The sequence below is a fragment of the Rhynchophorus ferrugineus genome, unplaced genomic scaffold (assembly GCF_030347505.1).
Source record: "Rhynchophorus ferrugineus isolate W39M unplaced genomic scaffold, kcgeb_rfMv2 rfM6, whole genome shotgun sequence".
Lineage (NCBI taxonomy): Eukaryota > Metazoa > Arthropoda > Insecta > Coleoptera > Curculionidae > Rhynchophorus > Rhynchophorus ferrugineus.
Genome location: NW_027472585.1, coordinates 3,547,481 through 3,570,954, shown reverse-complemented (window position 1 = coordinate 3,570,954; position 23,474 = coordinate 3,547,481). Strand labels below are relative to the sequence as shown.

General features: G+C 31.5%; 1 protein-coding gene across 5 annotated transcripts in view; it reads right to left on the bottom strand.

The window, feature by feature from the left end:
- Positions 1–23,474, bottom strand: part of LOC143198801 (uncharacterized) — a 116,114-nt gene that overhangs the window by 61,503 nt on the left and 31,137 nt on the right. For 2 of the 5 annotated variants that reach the window (XM_076408295.1, XM_076408299.1), the window contains exon 1: positions 19,139–19,302. The exons of 2 other annotated variants lie outside the window; for them this stretch is intronic. In XM_076408295.1, the coding sequence (XP_076264410.1) occupies positions 19,139–19,147 (9 nt within the window). In that variant the 5' untranslated portion in view covers positions 19,148–19,302. Of the gene's footprint in view, positions 1–19,138; positions 19,303–19,598; positions 19,731–23,474 lie in introns of those variants that run through there. One more of the 5 variants, XM_076408296.1, reaches the window with a different exon arrangement.

The following is a 23,474-nucleotide window of genomic DNA, read 5'->3' as shown; positions in this document are numbered from 1 at the left end:
GCCATCTATATGTCAGGCCGGGGCGTTTTCAATTGACCTATTATTATTAACAAACGCTTTAGAGCTGGTTTGAGTCTGATTCAACGAATATTTTACATTCTTAAGTTCACTGAAGATTTTATTCAATTTAAAAAGGACCATACCATTGACCAGCTCTTGCCTCATCCGAAATATCGTAAGTCCGTAAGTCTTTTCACGATGATATTCAAATGTTTCTAAGAGATATGGTAAGTTCATTAAAAATATATAATTTTAGTTTCCAATTAAATCATTCTTAAAATAACTACGGTCTTAATTACAATAAATCATTGTACGGATTTCTTTTTCATACAATGCGATCATTTCATTGCATTGCATATTTAAATTGGATATTGTGGGAACCGAACAACAACCATTGTGGCATAACAAGTATCAAATTTATGAAATGAATTATGTTGGTCTTGATTGCTTTTCTATTATTTTTTGTACGTGGGTGTTTAAATATATGTTAATAATAATGTATGCAGTATCGGATATAAATAGAGAAACTCTCAAATAATATACATTTGTATTATTTTGTTTAAATTATGTTGTTCTGTTGTTGTTCTATAAGGGATGGAACAGTACAAATGTATGGAATAATTAGGACATTTGATATTTTTCAAAAATCTATTTATTTTAATACCTTTATTTTTTATTTCTTGATATGATAATATTTGCTGATATGTGAGTTACGTCATCCATTGTCATTAATTTACAGTTCTTATGACATCTGCATCGACTGTGTATCCAATGTCATTTATTTTAATAATAAAACATATGTTCGTAATTCTCTGAATCATATGTAGCTTTTGTATGAACCGTCTTGCGTCAAAATCGAATTGGTACAAATAACATATTTAATTAAACATTTTCCATAACAAACGTTGTGGTAAGTTATGTCTTGAATATTTTAACATTTCCGAAATCTCATTTAAAAGATTATGTTATGTAACTTTTTGAATTTATAAGATCTATAAATTGGTTTTAAATGACTTTTTTTTAATATGAAAATACTCTTTTCTCATCTTTCAGGCAATTTACGGATTTCAATCTCAAAAGAACGATGTATCTTTTGAAGCTGTCCACGAAACATATATATAGAAACATATAGTCTGTTCAGACAGTTCACGACTCATATCGGAACAAGTAGTAATAAGAAAAAGCAAGATCTGGAGAATATGACTGACGGAGTAGCTCTTTATTATACTGAAGAATAACATTGTTGTGTATTAGCTCATATTCCTGCCGTTTTTCACGCAGTGCTTAGCTAAAACGCATTAATTGTATTTTTAAACGACTTCGAAAAAGGAGGAGGTTCTATGCTCGGTTGTATATTTTTTTAAATATATGTTCACCGATTTCTCCGTCAATTGTAGATCGATTTTCAAATTTATTCGAAAGAGTCTACTTCCGGTAGGTTTAATGCCGAAGACCGTGGTTCGGAGCCCACGATAAGCAGTAGGTCCAGTCCAGATAAACCATACTAGGTAAAAAGGAGACCACATTCTATATGTTTGCTATGATTTCTGGTGTAAATATAATTTAGTACATCTTTCACGTGAATCGGCTTTAAGCCCACACGACCACTTTCACAATGCTCTAGAAGGAATATATTCATCTACTATGTTTGCCATTTCGGTATGAAAAGGCCCTTGAACCTTTTATTACAATTTAATCAGACCTTACAAGTTTTTAAACAAAGTATGAATTATGATAGACGTTTTTCACAGAAAATATCAGCTTTTTTGATAAAATTAACTATTCATGAACTTACGAAATAGGGTAATATGGCTCGAACGTCTTCACCAGCCAATTCACCGCAATAGTTGACGTTTTTTCCCAATTATTTATCCGCAACCATAAAATATCATACTACATGACTTGTTTATTAAACAGTTGTTTCTCAGAACTAAATATGCCATTTTCAAGTAGAACTTCATACTTGATTTATCGACGTAATTAGTTAATTTATACAAATCGCTTATTTTTTGCCAGCGACCGAGACCAATTTTAATAATTTACGATGCACGGTGCATTTAGAACATGAGTGAAATGGAAAATACAGTTTATCTCTTGTTTATGTTCATTTTACTGCGATCAAGAAGTCTTAGCAAGTGTATATTTTTGTTGTATTTTGTTTATTTTAGCGTTTAGTATTGGTGAGATTAAATTTTTTTTGAAGTACGTCTTTGTAAGATCTCATATTATATCATATTTAGTAGTTAATATTACTACATGTTTCGATCAGTGACATATAGTCTGATCGAGAAACACTGCAGTTTATATAAATATAACAAAATTAAATCAATTTGTGACTACACAGTATTGCTATAGCATTGATCTACTTAGTACAAAACTAGTCCATATAAAACTAGCCAGTTGTTATATAAAAATAGTCTGTATGAAAGTAGCCAGTCAGTATCAATCAACTCAGTATAAAACTAGCCAGTATACATCTTGGCAGTATAAAATTAGTCAGCACCAAAACTAGTAAGATATTCTTTCTTGATTTTCATCCAAGTCTACTTAGTACAAAACTAGTCCATATAAAACTAGCCAGTATAAAACTACCCAATATGAAAGTTGTTAGTATAAAAATAGTCTGTATGAAAGTAGCCAATCAGTATTAATCAACTCAGTATAAAACTAGCCAGTATACATCTTGGCAGTATAAAATTAGTCAGCACCAAAACTAGTAAGATATTCTTTCTTGATTTTCATCCAAGTCTACTTAGTACAAAACTAGTCCATATAAAACTAGCCAGTATAAAACTACTCAATATGAAAGTTGTTAGTATAAAAATAGTCTGTATGAAAGTAGCCAATCAGTATTAATCAACTCAGTATAAAACTAGCCAGTATACATCTTGGCAGTATAAAATTAGTCAGCATCAAAACTAGTAAGATATTCTTTCTTGATTTTCATCCAAGTCTACTTAGTACAAAATTAGTTGATATAAAATTAAACTAGCCAGTATATATATTGTTAGTATAAAACTAGTCAGCATCAAAACTAGTCAGATCTTTATTGATTTTGATCCAAGTCTTTTTGGAGAGCTGTGTTTTCCATCCAAAAGGTGGATTATACACAAGCCTATGAGGAATTTATTCGCCAAGACATGTCCAAACCATTTATCAATGTAGCAACGGATGTATTGGTTTAATAAAAAGAGTTAGACTGCTCGAAACAACTAAAATTCATTTAGTTTTAAAATCAATATAATTAAAGACGTTATCGAAGGTAATTGTAAATAATGGTTTTGTGAAATACCTGCATTACTGCTGCATTGACCCAAATGCATACTGAATAACATCTTTAACGGATAATCAACGAGCTTATCCATAAAATGTCAAAATAACCATACGTTATCACGTTTACATGCAAAAATACCACCGATTCGTATAAATTAAATAAATAACTGTATAAATCAATTAAGAAACTAAGCTTGAGCTTCTTAGAAATGCTTTTATTTTAATAAACTAATCACGCAATTGCTAATAAATAATTTGGTTTTAGGAATTAACAAGCCACCACCAGCTGTTCCGTTGTATAACAGTTCTAGAAAAAAGTCCTAATGGAAATCTGTCAAATAATTAGGAATGCACAGACGGACATGAAGGCGTTTAAAATGCACTGGCATGACGTAACGCTTATTATTATGGCTGATGTTTTTAACACAATAAAAGGCGAATGGTATAAATTGGCGTGGATATTGAGGCAGCTTTAATTGTCATACATTCCTGATGGGTTCTGAAATGTTTAAATATGGCTGTCATTTAAATTAAAACTAGTTTTTTATTTAAGTAACCTTTATTTTGCCTTTTTTTACTCACTTTATCACTGTATTGACTTACTTGATTAATGACATTACCAGATGTACCGGAAATTAAGTTTTGGAAAAAACATCATAATTTTCAAGAAAATTATTCATAGTATTGGCCATTTGATTCTATACATCTGGCAGACCAATTTATGGATGCCATCTGAAACAACTGCTTGTTCTTTGAGTAAAACCATTTATCGAACCATTTTCTAATTTCTTCGTAATTGGCGAAGCACTGTTCTACAAGCGCGTGTCCCACTGATGCGAAAAGTTAATAGTCAGACTTGGCAAGGTATCGAGAGTACGGAGGGTGCAATAATATGTCCCATCAAAGTGTTTTCAATGATTGCTTGACCGGTTTTATGACACCGAGCGTTATCGTCCTGTAAAATCACTTAACCGTATCTTCGGGCCTATTCTGGGCGTTTTTCAATCAATCATGTTCAACAGTTCGTAATACACCAGATCACTCTGGTCCCACTAAACACGGAGCATTGTCGACGACCAAAACGATTTGGCCTTAGAGTCGATCGGCCGGCTTCGCCAGGTGAAAACCATGTTTTTTTGCGCTTATGGTTTTCAAAATAAGTCTACCTTTCATCACCCGTCACTATGCAGAAATGACTTCCGATTATACCTTTCAAGCAGCATTTCACGATTTTTCGATATTTCATTTACCATTTTGCCATTCCATTGATGTGGTACCCATTTTCCCATCTTCCCATCTTTTGGATTTTCTCCATTGCTCGTATTCGGTCGCCAATTGTTTCTTGGGTCACATTAAGCTCTTTTGCCAATTGTTTTTGAGTTTGGGTTGGGTCTTCATCCAATAGTTCTTGCAGTTTCACATCTTTAGACTTTTTCGGCGTATCAGAACGTTTTCTGTCTTGCACATCGAAATCACGACTTTTTAATTTTTGAAACCCCGCCTCACATGTTCTTAAGGTTAGAGCATCTTCACCGTAAATTTCTACCACCAAACGATGACTTTCAGTAGCTTTTTTCTTTTGATTATGTAAAAAAAAGTCTGTTGTCTATTCGTGCTAGTAAAATCTTTTCTTATTTCTTTACTTCTCATTCTGCCCTTCTTTGGTTTGGTCCTTGACTTCCCTGAGGTATTCTGAGGTATTTCTTTGAGTTATTTCATGTTTGTTGCATGTATGTATCTCTCTTGTATCATTTTATTTTATTCGATTTGTAGCGAAGTATAAATAGATGGCTTTTCAAATTCTGTTCAATTTCTAGTTCTTCAATCACTCTGATTTTTGTCTAGAAGAACATATAAAAAAAGGCATCTGATTATATTACACATTATTGGGCTACGTTACATCCTTAAAAGTGATTGCGAAATATGTACATTCTTAGTGACTGATGACGAATATTTTCAGTAAAATACGACAATTTCTTAATGCAATAAAAGTTTATGTTGCTCTGAATAGCAACATTGCAAATTATTGTTCGTACAATTTCTATGCAATCGTATTTCTCATAAAACGCTTACATATGAAAATGATTTATGACAATTACGAAATTTAGAACATTTAACTCCATCATATACGGTATTTTCATCATGTCGACGCTTATATTTCATTTTGATATATAGAGTGTTCTATTAACTTTCTGTTCTGTTCAATATGTTATACATAGTTCGTCAATATATGTTATTTTAACGACTAATGGCAGATACTGATTTGGAATTTCCACCAAATATCAATATTATTTCATATCTGTTATAATTTAGCTCGTGGGATCAAGGACAACCTCAGGCTAAATGTTTGTCTAAAAACAAACAATCACAAATAATAAAAATACAAATGAAGCTGTTTAGATGCCACATCATTCAAAACAGATATATCTCCGAAAATAGCCTACAAACCTCTTAAAGACATATTCTTTTAAGGTTAAGCTTTGAAAACATGGATTTTTTTAAATTTCTAGACTATAAAACGCCCTTAGGGGAATCAAACATCAGGGCAATTAACTATCAACACAATAAAAATACTATCGATGTTGATGGTAGTTTAACCAATTATATCTAGTTAAAACTTTCATCAAACATCCATGATAAATGGTTTGAACGTCAAGGAAAACGATAACCTAAATTTTCGATATTTAATAACATCATCAGAAAAAGATTCAGGCAATAGTCGTAAGCGGAACAAACATTCGAAGTACTAAAAACGCCATAAATCATTCATGGGTGATAATGGCGTTTTCTAAAAAAATTGCCAATGGTTGTAAAATATATAGTTAAAATTCGCAAAGAACAAACTTATACACCCATATAGAAAAAGAAAAAAAAAACAAATTTTTGCAAAAAATATCTGACATATATACTCGTGAATAGTTATATGGTATTAATATATAGTAAAACTCAGTAGTTCTCAACATAGTCTCTGTTTGACTCATTATATTTAGTCTAGAATTTTTAATTTTTTTTTAATAATAGTTTTTTTCGAGACTTACAAAGTAAGCGTTTGTTTCAGTGATGATCTCTTCATTCGACCGAAATCTCTTAATATCCAACCATTTCTTCAGCTTCGGGAACAGGAAATAGTCGCGGGGGCCTAAATCCGGAGAATATGCTGGATGGGGTTCAAGTTGGTAGCTTAATTTATGGATTTCTATTATGATGTGTTGCACTGTATTCACGGAACAACACTGGTATCCAAACATTTATGTAAAATGAGCTACAACTTAAATCTCGTCGTGTACTTTTCATTCTTCGATTGTCTAATAACATTTCATGAACTTTATCGACTGTTTCTGGCGTGACGACGTTTTTTGGGCGACTTAAACTGTCTGGCATAACTTGTGCTGACACAACTACTTCTTAACTATTGAAATTGATGGCGCATAATCCCCTTTCCTGTCCTAGCTTTTGGTGATGTTTTTTCAGGCAAAAAATGATGTTTCAAGAAGTTCTCTGCTATGATGAAGCTTGTTCAAAATCTCACTGTAGTCTATTGATAGATGACAGTTGAGGGCAGCAGTGATGCAATCAAAACCCATTAATATATTACATATTACTCTGTTTTTGTATATCTCCTTTTATATTATATATTATACAATTAAAATATGTTAAATATATTAATAAATGAGTTTAGAAAAGTCTGGATAATGAAAGAAATCTATAAATCGTTAAATGTCCGATTTAATTTTCGTATACAAAATTAAGGAAATATATCTTTGACCAGAATAATAGTTTATTTTAATAGTTATAAAAATTATAATATGGTCGTAATTATGATTTATAAACATCAAATAAAAAATACATAAAGCAGTTTCTAAAATCAAAAACAACTTTTACAAATCTATTATAAACACATGTTTTTCTACATATGTGAAATATATTCTAGGAAATATTTTTCTTTAATTTACATGCCTTTCAAATGCATTATTGAACGACTATTAATACGAGAGTAAAAAAATTAACTGCTTTTTTGCACACTAATCTCTTGCCGTAAGAAAGCTGTTAAGTTTACTGTTTTTCTAAAACTCTATCTGCTAAAAGAGATTAAAATATCTCTAGACCAAAAATTTACACATAATATATTTATGTTTACACTTGAATGAAACATACACAAGTTTCATTTAATTTAATTATATTTAAATATAGATTATATATAATTTTTTAAATACAATTTAAAATCTTTATGTGACTTACTGTACATAATAAGAATATATTTACGAGACCGTAAATATTGTTGTAGTTTGACATTGGAATGGGGGCATATAATAGTCTGTTCAAAGTTATTTTGTACATAGTTTGTACATATTTAAATTTGTGACATCAAAACGTCGCAATGTTTGGTTTTTTGTTTGACATACAGCAAAATTCTAATCTAAATAAAATAATTGAACAAAAATGTTATCAAATATAATTTATTTTAATATTATAGTACATCTAAAAACTACAGTTAATTATACAGACACAATAGTTTATAGGTTAGAGTTATAACCTCTTATTACTATTGCTTTCAAGAATTTTGCATACGTCTGACAACCGGAGGACTTTGACAGGCTAGTTCGTTTACGTATTCGAACTAATCAGACAGCATTATGTATTTTAACTAGAATAAAATGATAAGGAAAATATTTTCTGATTCTGAAACGAATTTACGAATTGTGGCAGACATTTTAATGTATTAAAAATCTTGATGACCTATGTACAAAAAAATTGAATAAACTATAATTAGAAACTGTCATAAATATTTTCTATGAACTAAATGCGTATTATTGTAGTAATGTCAATTAGTTCTGTTAGGATCAGGGTTTGGCAGTATTTAAACTACTTGTAATTAAAATATGTAATTGAAATACATATACATATGTGGTATTGGTAATTCAAATATTTATTAAAAATGTAACTTGTAATTGTTAAATATATGTCTTGTCTCGATCCCATTTTCTTCCTCCTTTCTATACTGACAAAAGCCAGTATAGAAAGGAGGAAGAAAAGTTAGTAGAGGGCGCTGTGACTTGTATCGAGTGGGTATAAAGTTACTCTTTTGTTTCAAGGCCATAAGTGGTGTATTAAATCCGTTCCGTCCCGATCATAAGTGAATCGTAAAAGTAATTGGTATTTCAAATACCTGACGCTAAGGTATTTTGTAGTTGATATTTCAAATACTTATGACTTCAAAATACATTTCCCGATTTTGCCGATAAGAGATCTAAACTAACTGGTACCTTAGCATTTTTATATATTCCTTTTTTGGTTGTTTGTGTTTAGGTAGGAGATCGTTCAAGGACCCTATTGCCATATTTGTGTTGATTCCAGGTTTTTTTCGGAAGCAATGTGTCCACACTTTTATTCTGCAATTGATCATATATTAGTAGTAGAACTAACTTTTGCCTCTGCTCTTGAAACCTTGTAATGTTACTACCACCTGCATAAATTTGGTTTCGTCTATTTCAGTAATAATTTTTCTCATTTCTTCTTTTGTTTCCGCCCTAAGTTCGAGATTTTGTTTTCCTTTTGCCTTGAATGTTGTTTATAATATGCCATGGACATAAGTGCTTTTGTGGCCTGGTTCCATAACATTTAACTAGCGTAGCAATTTAACTAAAAGGTGACAATTTACTAGTACCTTATACAGTAATTTTCGCATTACTCCTGTTAAGGCATTTTTAAAATTTTGCAGCCCATACTTAGTTCTAATTTGGGTGAACCGTGGACAGTAGGGGCACGGTGACAAAACTCATATTGAGCAGGCGGGCTCAAAGTCATCAAGTGACCGTGCGAGAAACGACAGTGGCCCAGTCTCAGTCGATTCAAAATTACGGCATGGTGACGAAGGGATGTGTGGTTGGCCTCCTGGGCCCAACGACGCTGAACTGTTGTTAATTTCTTCTATTAAATGATAAATTATATTACCTTAAAAAACATTTGTAAAAATAAAATTAATCTAAAAATTATTTCCTAACCACAACACTTGTAAACAACAACGCGTGACTGTCAAGCTAGTTTAGAGAAATTCGCATGAGCAGTTCTGGCCAATGAACAATCACGCTGGGGTCCTTTTACTGTCGTCTATATATTACATCTGACTTCAAAGATGTATTATTGTTCGGCTAGCTTAATAGATGTCTAAGCACTATAAATAATAGTTAAAATTCGATTAGACATATACTCTGAAACGTTCACATCCGTATATCCAAACGTCGATGAATATTTAAATGGTTAAACGTTAGATGGAATGCTAAATATCTATTTCCTAATAATTCATTACCGATGTAAACTTTTGTTCGAACGAATAAATTAACCGCAACTATTCGAACGAGAAAAAGTGGCCAAGGCTCTCGTTTGACATGATAAACAAAACGATTTCAATTTCGTTGCGTTCTTGAAAGATGATCCGTTGCTAAAAGTAAATTGGTTCGCGTCTTGTTGTCTGTCTTTCATTACTTGGTAATTAAATTAGTGCTTATTTATGTTGTGTTGTCCTTTTAGTTTGGTTATCTATATGTACAGCTAGTTAAAGTCGACTTGTCGATTTCGGTGTTTATTTAAAATTTACAAACAATAGTTTTGAACTATACCGGGGTGTTTAATAAGTTTTGTGGTTTAATTAACTGTTTTTGTTTTGAGTTTTATGGAGTACTATTGCTCTATTGTTATCGAATGTCGTACCTACACGCGGCCACCCAAACTTTTTTTTATTAATCTTTTAGAACGTCAAAAATCTGCCCGTGGGTAATAAGTATTATTGTTTGATTTCCGGCATATAATATAACCATCCTAACATGTAGATCACTTCAGTAAGTGATCTGCTGTACAACTTATAATCTAAATCTTATTCTAGATATTATTCTAACTTATTTTAGAGTCTTATTATCTTAACTCATTCTAATGACTAGTACACCTTGTCGAAGAAATATCGAGAAATGCAGCGGAGTAATAGCAACAGTAAATTTCTTATGGGGCAGATCCATTTGAAACTGAGTGTTAAGAAAATCAATTAAGTTATTTTCTTCTGTTGAGGGTATTTCAGATGGTTACGGATTAAATACGGTTTTTAAACGTTTAGAGAAAACTTCCGCTTTATCTTTATCATTCCTAGCCCATGTGTTGTCAATTTTAATAGGTGGATTATGGTGTTGAGGCTTTTTAAATTTTTTTTGTTACTTTCCACCCAAACTGAAAATGAAGAGTCCTTTTACATTTTTAGTAATCGTAATTCAGTTGTTTTTATGCAATTTCTTATTGAACAACCTTTTATTAAACTAGTATACGACATAGTTACAGTTAAGAGTTATAAGTTAACTTGTAATAAAAAAACTCTTTAGAAAAGTCTCAATCTTTCGAGGATATAAATATTATTTTAAGAAAAGAAGGGGATTGATAGTTATTAGTGAACCTGTTCACATACTGTATAAAATAAAAGATCACTTGGCGTAGAAGGACTTGTCATCCGGTAGATCTTCATAATCATGAATTTCCGCAAGCAGATAATATTAAATATCTAGGAATGCGTCTGGCTTGACGCTTAAATTGGAAGAAACATGTACTAATAAAAAGTAAACCACTTGGGTTTAATCTGAACCAGATGTATTGTCTCATGGGGTAAATCCAAATTATCTTTGGATAATGTTGCTATATAAGTCAATTCTTAGGCATATTTGGACGTAAGGTATGGCTGAAGAATGTAACTGTGATGTATTACTAGCAAATCCAACATAGCCATCCTTGCTAAAGAATTAAATGTGCATGTGTCAGTACAGCCTGTAGAATAAAATGTTTACTACCATCCGATCTGATTAATAGACACATATGATAGTTTTTCGAATACTATGGGATAGTAATTAAATTTATGTATATAAAGTTTATGATTTCGTACAGATCACTTACCAAAGCATTTTCTACATGCCCTTATAAAGTGTAAATCACACCAAATATTTATTGTCCATTAGACAGATTATTGAATGCTATGAAAATAAAAAAATACATACAAAACAACAATATAAAGCAATGATCAATCATTAAAACCTTCCCTGAGTAAGAAATTTATTTTCTATATTGAACAGTCACGCCAAAAAGTACAAAACCAAAATTACATTCTGATTAACTCCGTGTAAACTATCAAATATTACAATCGTGGTTTTCTTTACAACCGATGGGTACGGATAAAATACTATTTTTAAGTGTTTAGAGAAAACTTCTGCTTTATCTTTATCGATTATGTTGTTGAGGTTTTTAAAATCATTTTTTGTTACTCTCCACCCAAACTGAAAATGAAGAGTCCTTTTACATTTTTAATAATCGTTATTCAGTTGTTTTTATGCAATTTCTTATTGAACAACCTTTTATTAAACTAGTATACGACATAGTTACAGTTAAGAGTTATAAGTTAACGTGTAATCAAAAAACTCTTTAGAAAAGTCTCAAACTTTCGAGGATACTTCAGATATAAATATTATTTTAAGCAAAGAAGGGAAGGGAAGATAGTTACTAGTGAACCTGTTCACATACTGTATAAAATAAAAGATCACTTGGCGTAGAAGGACTTGTCCTCTGGTAGATCTTGATAATCATGAATTTCCGCAAGCAGATACTATTAAATATCTAGGAATGCGTCTGGCTTGACGCTTAAATTGGAAGAAACATGTACTAATAAAGAGTAAACCACTTGGATTTAATCTGAACCAGATGTATTGTCTCATGGGGTAAATCCAAATTATCTTTGGATAATGTTGCTATATAAGTCAATTCTTAGGCCTATTTGGACGTAAGGTATGGGTGAAGAACGTAACTGTGATGTATTACTAGCAAATCCAACATAGCCATCCTTGCTAAAGAATTAAATGTGCATGTGTCAGTACAGCCTGTAGAATAAAACGTTTACTACCATCCGATCTGATTAATAGACACATATGATAGTCTTTCGAAGACTATGGGATAGTAATTAAATGTATGTATATAAAGTTTATGATTTTGTACAGATCACTTACCAAAGCATTTTCTACGTGCAATTATAAAGTGTCCATTAGACAGATTATTGAATGCTATGAAAATAAAAAAATACATAAAAAACAACAATATAAAGCAATGATCAATCATTAAAACCTTCTCTGAGTAAGAAATGTATTTTCCATATTGAACGGTCTAATAGCGCTCACGCCAAAAAGTACAAAATCAAAATTACATTCTGATTAACTCCGTGTAAACTATTAAATATTACAATCGTGGTTTTCTTTACAACATCGAGTTTGTTTATCTTTCGGATTCATCGTGAATAAAATTCGTTTTTATTATGGGTCATTGTTACGTATTGGAACCGTGAGCATGTCTCGAGATGACGGAGTCATTTTTTATGGTGCATCGTGAAGATTCTTACGCGATGACCACTCGAAAACTCGTTTAATAAAAAGAGACTGTAGCACGATGACTGTTAAGTTCTACGAAATAGATAAAATGCAGGCGCAAGATAAATACAGTTAATGTTGATGTTTAATGGATCGGTCGATAGATATTATATGCTTTCAATTATATTTTTACGGCAACTTTGGTACGAGTACTCTTTTATTTGGTGTACTTTTTAATTTATTAGGCCTATAAATTAATTTTAAAGGATATACAACAGATGGTGTTACTGTGTATTAAATTTAATTATTAATTGCGACTGAAGGTCATCGAATGCTGAGTGAACCTCATGGCAGCCATGCTCTTATAAATTTCAACATCTAAATATTGGTTTTGACTTTTTAAAAGTGGTGATATTGACACCCAATGCCAAGAGCGTTCGGGACAGCCAAGATAATTTTCAGGCGAGGACTTGAAGACATTACTAGATGATAATCCGGGTAAAACCCAAGAAGACTATGCAGAATTGTTGGAAGTAACCATTTCCAATCTCTTGAAGAACATGAGAATGATTCAAACGCTTGTATCTTTTGTGCCGTATGAATTGAAGCTAATATACATTGAAACGCCTTTGGTTATGTGTGAAATGCTACTTTAACGACAAAATAAGAAGGGTTTTTTTGCATCGTATTGTTACTGGGGATAAAAAGTAGATCCATTACGATAATTTCAAGCGAAAAAAATCATGGTCATACATCAATAGGAAAAGTCCGCGAAAAACAACGGGAATACGAGTAAAGACACAACAATGTTATTCTTCAGCATGACAACGTTCAACCACGTATTGCAAAAACAGTGAAAACACTGTTGGAAACATTAAAATGGGACGCGCTATTCGATCTGCCGTATTCTCGAGACCTTGCCCCTTCTGATTACTACTTGTTCCTAATTAAGAATCGTGACCTGTCTGAGTAGCGCTTCACTTTTTACGATGATCCCTAAAAATAAGTCGATTCGTAGATAGATTCCTCAAAAAAGATATATCATATTGTTGGCCAATACTTCACAAGAATAAACTTTATTCCAATAATAGATTTATAGAGAAACAAATTGGAAAATAGCTTCAAACCAAACGATATTCTCAAATGTATTAAATAAGCTTCATGAAATCATTTGTTAAAGAGTTACAAACTAAAATCGTTTAGATTTATAATATAGACTATTCTTCAAATATTTTAGTGTAACTCCATAGTTGTACCTCATAAGTAAAAATAGGATTTTTATGTATGAAATCATATATATATATATACCTACATATATACATACATACACACACACACACACACACACACATATATATATATATATATATATATATATATATATATATATATTATATTTATAATATTTATATGATGAACAGACAATAATAATATATATGAACTATTAACAAATAAAATAAAAAATGATGTCTCGTAGCTTGGAACTTAATTTTCTACCTGACCGGATGGTCATAGTTATTGAAACAAAGCTACGTCTAGACAAATAATCTACCGCTTAATTTTAAAGGTTCGATATGAACAAAGATTAACCGAACATAATATCACTTTCAGAAGATTTATCGTTGGGTATCCTTTCTTCTTTTAAAGACACAAGACAAGGTGATGGCGTCTGTATTTTGGGATGCGCATAGAATAATTTTCATTGACTATCTTGAAAAATGAAGGATCATCAACAGCGACTATTACACAGTGTTATTGGGCAGTTTGAAGGTTGAAATCGCCAGAAAAACGGCCGCATTTGAAGAAAAAGAAAGTGCTGCTTCACCAAGACAATGCACTGTGTCACAAAAACATCAAACAAACCGTCAGCGAAAACGATGGCAAAAATCCATGAATTGGGCTTTGAATTGCTTCCTCATCCACCGTATTCTTCAGATCTGGCCCACAGTGACTATTTCCTGTTCTCAGATCTCAAAAGAATGCTCGCTGAGAAGAAATTTTCGTCGAATGAAGAGGTGATCGACGAAACTGGGGCTTGTTTTGAAGCAAAGGACAAATCGTACTACAAAAATGGTATCAAAAAGTAGGTGGGTCGCTATAATCAGTGTATCACCCTTGAAGGGAATTATGTTGAATAAAAAAAACTAATTTTGCAAAAAAATTTGTTTTACTATGGAAGGCCGGGGATTTTTCAATTGATCTGTTACAGTATGATCCTCTTGATGGACATATTTATTTTAGGGTAGGAGCAAGCTCACCATAAGCCTCTACCAGCAAACGATGACTTTCAGCCGTCTTTCTTTTGAAGAAATTGGAAAAACAATGTTGGTCGCAAATGTATGTTTTTATATTGTGGAGTTTTGAGTTAATATCAGTAGAAAACAACATATGCACGAAATCATAACACTGCATACTTATGACAAGAGAAATATGATACAAAAACCAGAAAGTAATTATAAAAACACTCGGTAAACACGTTTTCACTTTTGTAGGGAAATCAAAAAAAGTATTCTAGTATTATTGATTGTCCATTGACCCTAAACATCAGTTATAGATTGATTAATTGTACTAAATTACTTTTAACTTTTATTTAATAAGACAAGTCTAATATCTGAATAAATTGGAAATGAAGAAGTTCTCCATTAAGATACATGAATATATGAATGAATGAATATATTAACAATTTAAGATTCATGTTTGTTTAATACATTCTCAGTAGAGTGCATTATCCATCAATCTTTATATGGACCAGACCTACCAAGGGCATGACGTTGCTGTTTTATTATTCCGACATTGATCATACGAGTCACTAACTTTTTTAAGATAACTCTTGATAAGAAACGATATCAATTACAAAAAAAATAAATAGATCAGGCAGGAAACCATTATATTGATATTTTAAAGATTTCATTAAATAAAGTTAAATAATAAAAAGTAGTTGATTAATGAAGATAGTTGATAAAATAACAGTGAACTCAGGCCATCATGGTGTTTTTCATTAGTTTTTATTTCCTTCTCATTTTATTTTAGTAAAAAAATATATAATGTTGTCCGAAAACCGAAGCAGTCTATAAAGCTCGGCTGGTTGTCAAATGTCTACGAAATTCGTCAAAACATTAGTGATAATAATTAGAGGTTAGAAACCGGCAAACGTTGTTTTGGCGCTTTGCTTGTTTTAATACATTCCAAATCACAGTTTAATATTTGTGATTACAATCAGAGTAAAATGCCAAAGCCAATAAATAGTCAGAGTCACAAACAAATTGTGTTTCAAACAAAAAATAAACTAAAAGTTGATGTGACAACATTGCGATGTTGACGTTATAAATTTTGAGTTCATAAAATTTTACTTATTTTTTAATTATATAAAATAGGTCCATACAATATAATATGGATATTGTAGCATCAAAATCTTTTAATAATTAATAAATAGTAGCGTTGGGAACTGTCGACTGAAAACAGTCGAAACAGTCGATAGTCGCAAAACAGTCGAAACGGTCGATAGTCAAAAAATAGCGACTGAAAATAGTAATTACTATCAAATGTATGGATGGACTGTTTTTTTTTCCATTCGTGATGTCAGACGAAGATGTACGAATTCTTGTCTATATAAAATGTGAGATAGGAAAGGACGGAGATAAATGCTTGGAGCAGTTCATTTTAAATGTCTTTATATTCTTCAATGGTAGTATAAGCGAGACAGAGATGTATATATATTCATTCCCGTGATAACTTTAAAAAAGAAAAAGAAAAAAAATACTAATTTCTATTATCATGTAATAAATAATATAATTTTAAAGGAAGTAGGATTACTTTTGTACTGAATGTTCTGTGGATGTGTAAAAAGGAATGGATTATTAACACCACAAAAGTTTTATCGTGTTTTAATATATTAATTGCTGTTTTGAAATAACATAATAAATATAAATAGTACAATACAATTTAAATAAAACCTAAAAACTAACGATTTTTAATAACCATAACTACTAAATAAAATGTAAAGGTATACCTAATCATTGAAAAATCTAATCCATGATGAACCTAAAAATGATCGTACAATAACTACCAAACCCTTTTCAAATAAAAGTTTTATTTATTTTTGAACGGGAATATTTTTAAATTACTGTGAATATTATCATGTACAACTTTTCTCCGGTAAGGCGATCTCTTCGATCGTTAATTATTTGCCCAGATTTTAAAAAAACTCGTTCCCAGGGGACAGATGTTGCGGGTATAGAGGAATATTTTACGTGAACTGATATAATTCAGGTAGTTTCATTTTATGGGTGTGCCAAAAATCCAATGGGTTTTCTAAACGCCCAATAAATGCAATTTCCAAATACTGCTAAATCCGTAAAGTTGCTGCAGTACTTGGAGTAATTACTTCTTTCATTCTAGCCATTTTTTTTATCAAAATGTTTCCAGATATCAATACATTCTTGGTCAGTAGTTTTGTCTTGAATTTCGAGTTGTGGAACTATATTTGTATTTTTTGAAGTTAAAATGGAAGATACCTCTTTTGTGATAACTTTTTGTATCGTCTCAGCATATCGTATTCATTTCTAAAATTGCTGGTCTTTTATTGATGACATCTAATAGACAATTTTGTCATTTTTTCCCCATTCACTTGTTAAAATCCTGGATTTGATGGAATGTTGCAGTCCTCTTATTGACGGCATAATTAAAGACATCGTTGGGATCTCTTTCACCAGATAACTCGGTGATCATTATTTCAATGGGCTTTAAAAGTAGAACACATTCTGTTAAGATAGTCCATTCGTTAACAAACAGAAACTGTGATGCTCTTCTTAATAGCCAACAAAATAAATTATTGAATATTAAAGTAGAGTTTTCCTATCAGAAAATGTATTTATTACAAATATTTAATATACTTTATTCACCTCTTTACAGTTAATATTTTTAAAAGAAATTTAATAACTGCTACTGTAAAAAATTCTTCAAATTTTTTGGATCGATACAATTTCTGAAACCTTTGGAACCTAATTTTAGTTTTCAACATTTTAGGGAAAAAGTTTCGCCAAACAAGAGGCTTGGACAAAAATCGTGAAAGTTTATCAAAAAAGTTTTACCTATTATACCAGTCCAAAGTATTACCTATTATGCCGGTCAAAAGTATCTTACTACTTATCATTTACAATTTAATTTTTTTGCCCTTGAAAATTAGCCTTCCAAAATGCTGCTATATTAATTTACAATATGTAGTTATTCACAAGCAAACTACAGAAAAAACATAAAACCACATATATTACATATAAATCCATATAAGCATAATTTCGGCGCATTACTTTCAAAACCGCGGCTAGGACGGAAAGCCAGAACGTTAAAAATCAGTCGAAAGAACTAGTAGAACCGAAAATAGTAACTAAACGTAAACGACTGAAACTGTCGATAGTAAATAGTAATAAAATCAGTCGAACCAAAAATAGCGACTGAAATAGTCGATAGAAAAAAGTAGTCAATTACTAAACAGTCGATAGTCGATTTCAGTCGATTGTTCCCAACACTAATAAATAATAATGTATATTCAATAGTAATGCGTATAATATCGTTCAGATATGTTTGCCCAGATAATTTTAAATCCTAACAGTCAAAATTAATACCTGAAGATTGAAAATATGTTAATTAATGGAAATATATACAAGAAATATTTTAACGGAAACAAGATGAGTAAAATTCTGCGTGGATTCAGATTAAAATAACATTTACATCAAATATCTGGCATTTTCTGTTTCTGCGTATTTCTTTTAGATAATATTGAATAACGATAAGTAATAAAATTGTTTTTAGTAATCACATAAAGTTTTTAAATTTTCGTAAAACATATTGTTGTTAAACTTAAATATTCTCAGATATGTTTAATTATTATTAGCAGACAATATTAGTATAGAATAGTATCTAGAATAAGATTTAGATTATAAGTTTGTACAGCAGATCACTTACTGAAGCGATCTTCTACATTTTATAAGAGTTATATTGTATAACGGAAATCATATTATAATATTTATTGCCCCCGGGCAGATATTTTGTTATCAGCTCTGAAAATTCGTAATAAGAATATCATTCTGTTCTTAACGCAACGGTCTTAATGTATGTTAGATTATAAAAATACAGCCCGTAAGATTAACTTCTTTTTTTGGAAATTAGATGAAATGAAATTAAAGTATATCCATGACAAAGTTCTGTTACTGTTAGTTGTGGTGTTCCTAGAACGTAAACAACACTTTTTTCAGTATTATGAAGGATATTTTGGTCTCTGCTATTATTTATATTATTTCTATTTATATAATAATTATAATTCAATACCATCCTGGCTCATATATTATACTTTACACGGGAACATCACTGATAACATTCATAAAACAAATGAATTTAGCCGCTTTTGAGCTTTATTATTCACAGAGATAGTTCAGAGATGAAATTAAGCGTATTTCTATTAATTATTAAATTTTATTCAGCAAGCTTACCAACAACATGACGTAGCACTATTCAACAAACATTAATAATCTGTTCTTGAAGCACAATGTTGATCAAAAATACACGACAGCAGAACTGGAAACCATATACTCATACGCAGGACATTGTTAGAGTTAATGCTGTAGTTTCCTGTCTTAGATATAATCACAAATATGTTTCATTTAATTTAAAACAATTTTATTTATACGATATTGGTATTTATTTATACAATATTCACATTTATTTACACAAAGTCCCTGTTATTTTGTATGATCTTTCCATTTGTATATATTAATTATAATTTAATATCATCATTGTTTATATAACAGACTTTACATCGAAAATGTTACTGAAAACATTCGTAAATCAAATAAATTTAGCCGCCTTTGAGCTTTATTAGTCACAGAGATAGTTTAGAGATGCAATTAAGCGTATTTCTATTAATTATAAAATTTTATTCAGCAAGCTTACCAACAACATGACGTAGCACTATTCAACGAACATTAATAATCTCTTCTTGAAGCACAATGTTGATCAAAAATACACGAGAGCAGAAGTGGATAACCGTATACTCATACGCAGGACATTGTTAGAGTTAATACTGTAGTTTCCTGTCTTAGATATAATCACAAACATGTTTCATTTAATTTAAAACAATTTTATTTATACGATATTGGTATTTATTTATACAATATTCACATTTATTTACACAAAGTCCCTGTTATTTTGTATGATCTTTCCATTTGTATATATTAATTATAATTTAATATCATCATTGTTTATATAATAGACTTTACATCGAAAATGTTACTGATAATATTCATAAATCAAATAAATTTAGCCGCCTTTGAGCTTTATTATTCACAGAGATAGTTCAGAGATGAAATTAAGCGTATTTCTATTAATTATCAAATTTTATGCAGCAAACTTACCAACAACATGACGTAGCACTATTCAACGAACATTAATAATCTCTTCTTGAAGTACAATGTTGATCAAAAATACACGAGAGCAGCACTGGGCAACGGTATAGTCATACACTGGACATTGCAGAGTTAATACTGTAGTTTCATGTTTTAGATATGTTTTATATCCGAAACATGCTTTGAATAATTAATAAAAAAATTCACGGGTTAATTGATTCCAAATGAGTCATAATATTCGGGTAAAACAAAGTTTAAAAGTATCTTATTCGATTTGGAGCTTATAGTTTTTGTTTTCGAAAATATAGGAATCGCAACAGCACTTTAACTAATTTATTTTATTCGAAGTTTTTTTTATAACGTATAATAGTTAATTTATAACGTTGGTAATTAAATATTAGAATAGCAACAGAATTAAGATGGCTAAATGAAAAGAAATTCTGAAAAAAAAATGTAGAATAAAATTATGTATTAAGTATTAATATATTTGAAGTTATGGCTATGTACGTCAGAATGTATTGAAAAGGTTTCTGTCGTTATGGCGACTTGATTTATTTAATCAGGTATTTTTTTCTTTAGCGATTATACTGAATTAATGGTATATATATATATATATATATATACAACTAAATAATATATATATATATATATATATTATTTAGTTGTGTAGGTGTGTTGAATTTATTGTAAGTAAGTAAAATGAATAATCATGAATTTCCGCAAGCAGACAACGTTAAATATCTGGTAATAAATTTTGATCGACGTTTGACACGGGAAAAACATATAAATTAATCTAAATTATCATTAGTTAGGCCCATTTGGACCTATGGTATTGAACTGTGGGGTACTACTAGCAAATCTAACATAGATATCCTCCAGAGGTTCCAGAATAAAGTGTTGCGAGTCATCGTCGATGCTCCATATTATGTGTCCAACAAACTGATTCAGCACGATATATCCTTAGAACCCATAACGATTGTGATTCGAACTGTCAGTGCAAAGTGCTCTGAAAGACTATTAGTGGATCCCAATGCACTCGCCAAACAGTTAAATGTGCGCGATGACAGTAAGTGAGTAGGTTCAAACGCAAACTACCATACGAATTAATTAATAAACACATAGAGTGAGATTTAATAATCTTTAGAATAAGTTTAGTTTTTAGAATATGTTAGGATAGATTTAAAATAAGTTAGAATAGTATAGAGAATAAGATTTAGATTATAAATTATACAGCACATAACTTGGAACTAAAAATGGAACTTCTATATTATATTATATAAATGAAATCATATAATAAAACTTATTGCCCACGGGCAGATTGTTGACGTTCTAGGAGGTTAATAAAAATATATTCCTTTTATGTTTCCCACTTCATTACTTTTCATCTTGTCCATCTTGTTAAAGACTCTTCTGAGGTATTTCATTTCTGCTGCTTTTATCTTAGTTTTCCCTCAATCTGATAGTGCTCAAGTCTCGCCACCTAATGTTCAGTTTGGTCTGTAAATTGCTTTGAATATTTCCATTTCAGTTTTGATAAAAACTCCTACTCATATCTGTATTTTTTCCATTTCTTTATGCTCTATATGTAGTGCTGTTTTGTCTCTTTGATATTATTTATTGGCTGGTTTGGCTCAAATTTCCTCCACGCTTTGTCTGTATGTCTGTATATTTCTTGAATTATTCTTGCAACTGTACAAATTAAAAAAAAACTTTAAATCCAATTTATAGGGTTAATATAAAAACATTGAAGGAAGCTTCTTGGGCTGATTATTATTATCGATATTACATAATCATTTTACAACTGTAGCGACCTTGAGCATGTCGAATTTTACATCGTGGAATAGCGGTCTACAAAATACCCAGAAATATAATCCCAGATGTTGAACACGGGCGGGGTGCCAACTGGAACCCGACAACGAATAGCTGGCGGCAACCCCGAGACGTTTATCTGGGATATTATTGAAGGGTATTTCGGTCATTCAGTGCTCAACCCTCGTTTGGTTAAGACGTGCCACCATCGACTGCCCAAGCCTCGTCTTCAGGTAACTCCGCTGCCATCCTTTTTATCTTTGTATTTTTCTCATTTTTTATATTGCCAATACATAACGGTCACATTATGTAAACACCACTGTTTCATTTCGATTTACCTCCATTCACCGAGCCACATCATTTTTACCCTAAAGTGGTGACCCCGACGTGATCTTTCGGAAAATTGGGTTTGGACTCGTGAATGGAGGGTACGTAGAAAATGGTGTATTTTACGTGACCGTTATATTTTTTTTGTTTCAAAATTTTAAATATTTTTAATTCGATTCCTTTTCAATTTTACCTTCAAGATTCATTTTCATTTTATTCCGATTAATTTCATTATTTCCAATTAATTTTTAAAAATTTTTTTTTGTCAAAATTTTTATTTTACAATCTTTTGGAATATTTTTATATCACTGCTTAATCATCAGCGTCTCGGCTAAACATTTCTTTCGGCGCTATGTTTAAATCATAATGTCTTCCTTCGCTCGCCGTCTCCGTCATAATGGCAGATATTTTGATTTAAAAGGCTTTGGGCAGCTTCGGTCGGATACCGTCGTTATTTGTTTTTTCTGAATTAACCTAACGTATGTGACTACGGATTAGTCACAGAGCAGCTCCAGAAGCTAGGTACCGATTGCAGTCACCGTAGACTCGTTATGTCTTCGCCGAAGTACCAGAATTGCTAACGTCTCGTCGTCGAAGAAAATAAGCTACCACGTCGTCGAACAGTCGATCCTCCCACAGCGTCGATTACGGGAGCCCTGTCTGAAGAATAGCTTGTTTTCAACGTCGTCGATGGACCACATTCAAGTGCCAAAGCGACGATGATGCAACGGTATCTGTAGGACCGGAAGATATCAACAGCCGTACCAGATCGCAACCGTACCAACCACAACCGTTTCGAACTATCATATCTGTCAAGCCCATTTTACACAGCACATTTTGTTTGAAATAATTTTATGTAAAATTCTGGCAGGGGAGTATTGTAGCGACCTTGAGCATGTCGAATTTTACATCGTGGAATAGCGGTCTACAAAATACCCAGAAATATAATCCCAGATGTTGAACACGGGCGGGGTGCCAACTGGAACCCGACAACGAATAGCTGGCGGCAACCCCGAGACGTTTATCTGGGATATTATTGAAGGGTATTTCGGTCATTCAGTGCTCAACCCTCGTTTGGTTAAGACGTGCCACCATCGACTGCCCAAGCCTCGTCTTCAGGTAACTCCGCTGCCATCCTTTTTATCTTTGTATTTTTCTCATTTTTTATATTGCCAATACATAACGGTCACATTATGTAAACACCACTGTTTCATTTCGATTTACCTCCATTCACCGAGCCACATCATTTTTACCCTAAACAACTAATAAATATTGATGTCTGTCTGTC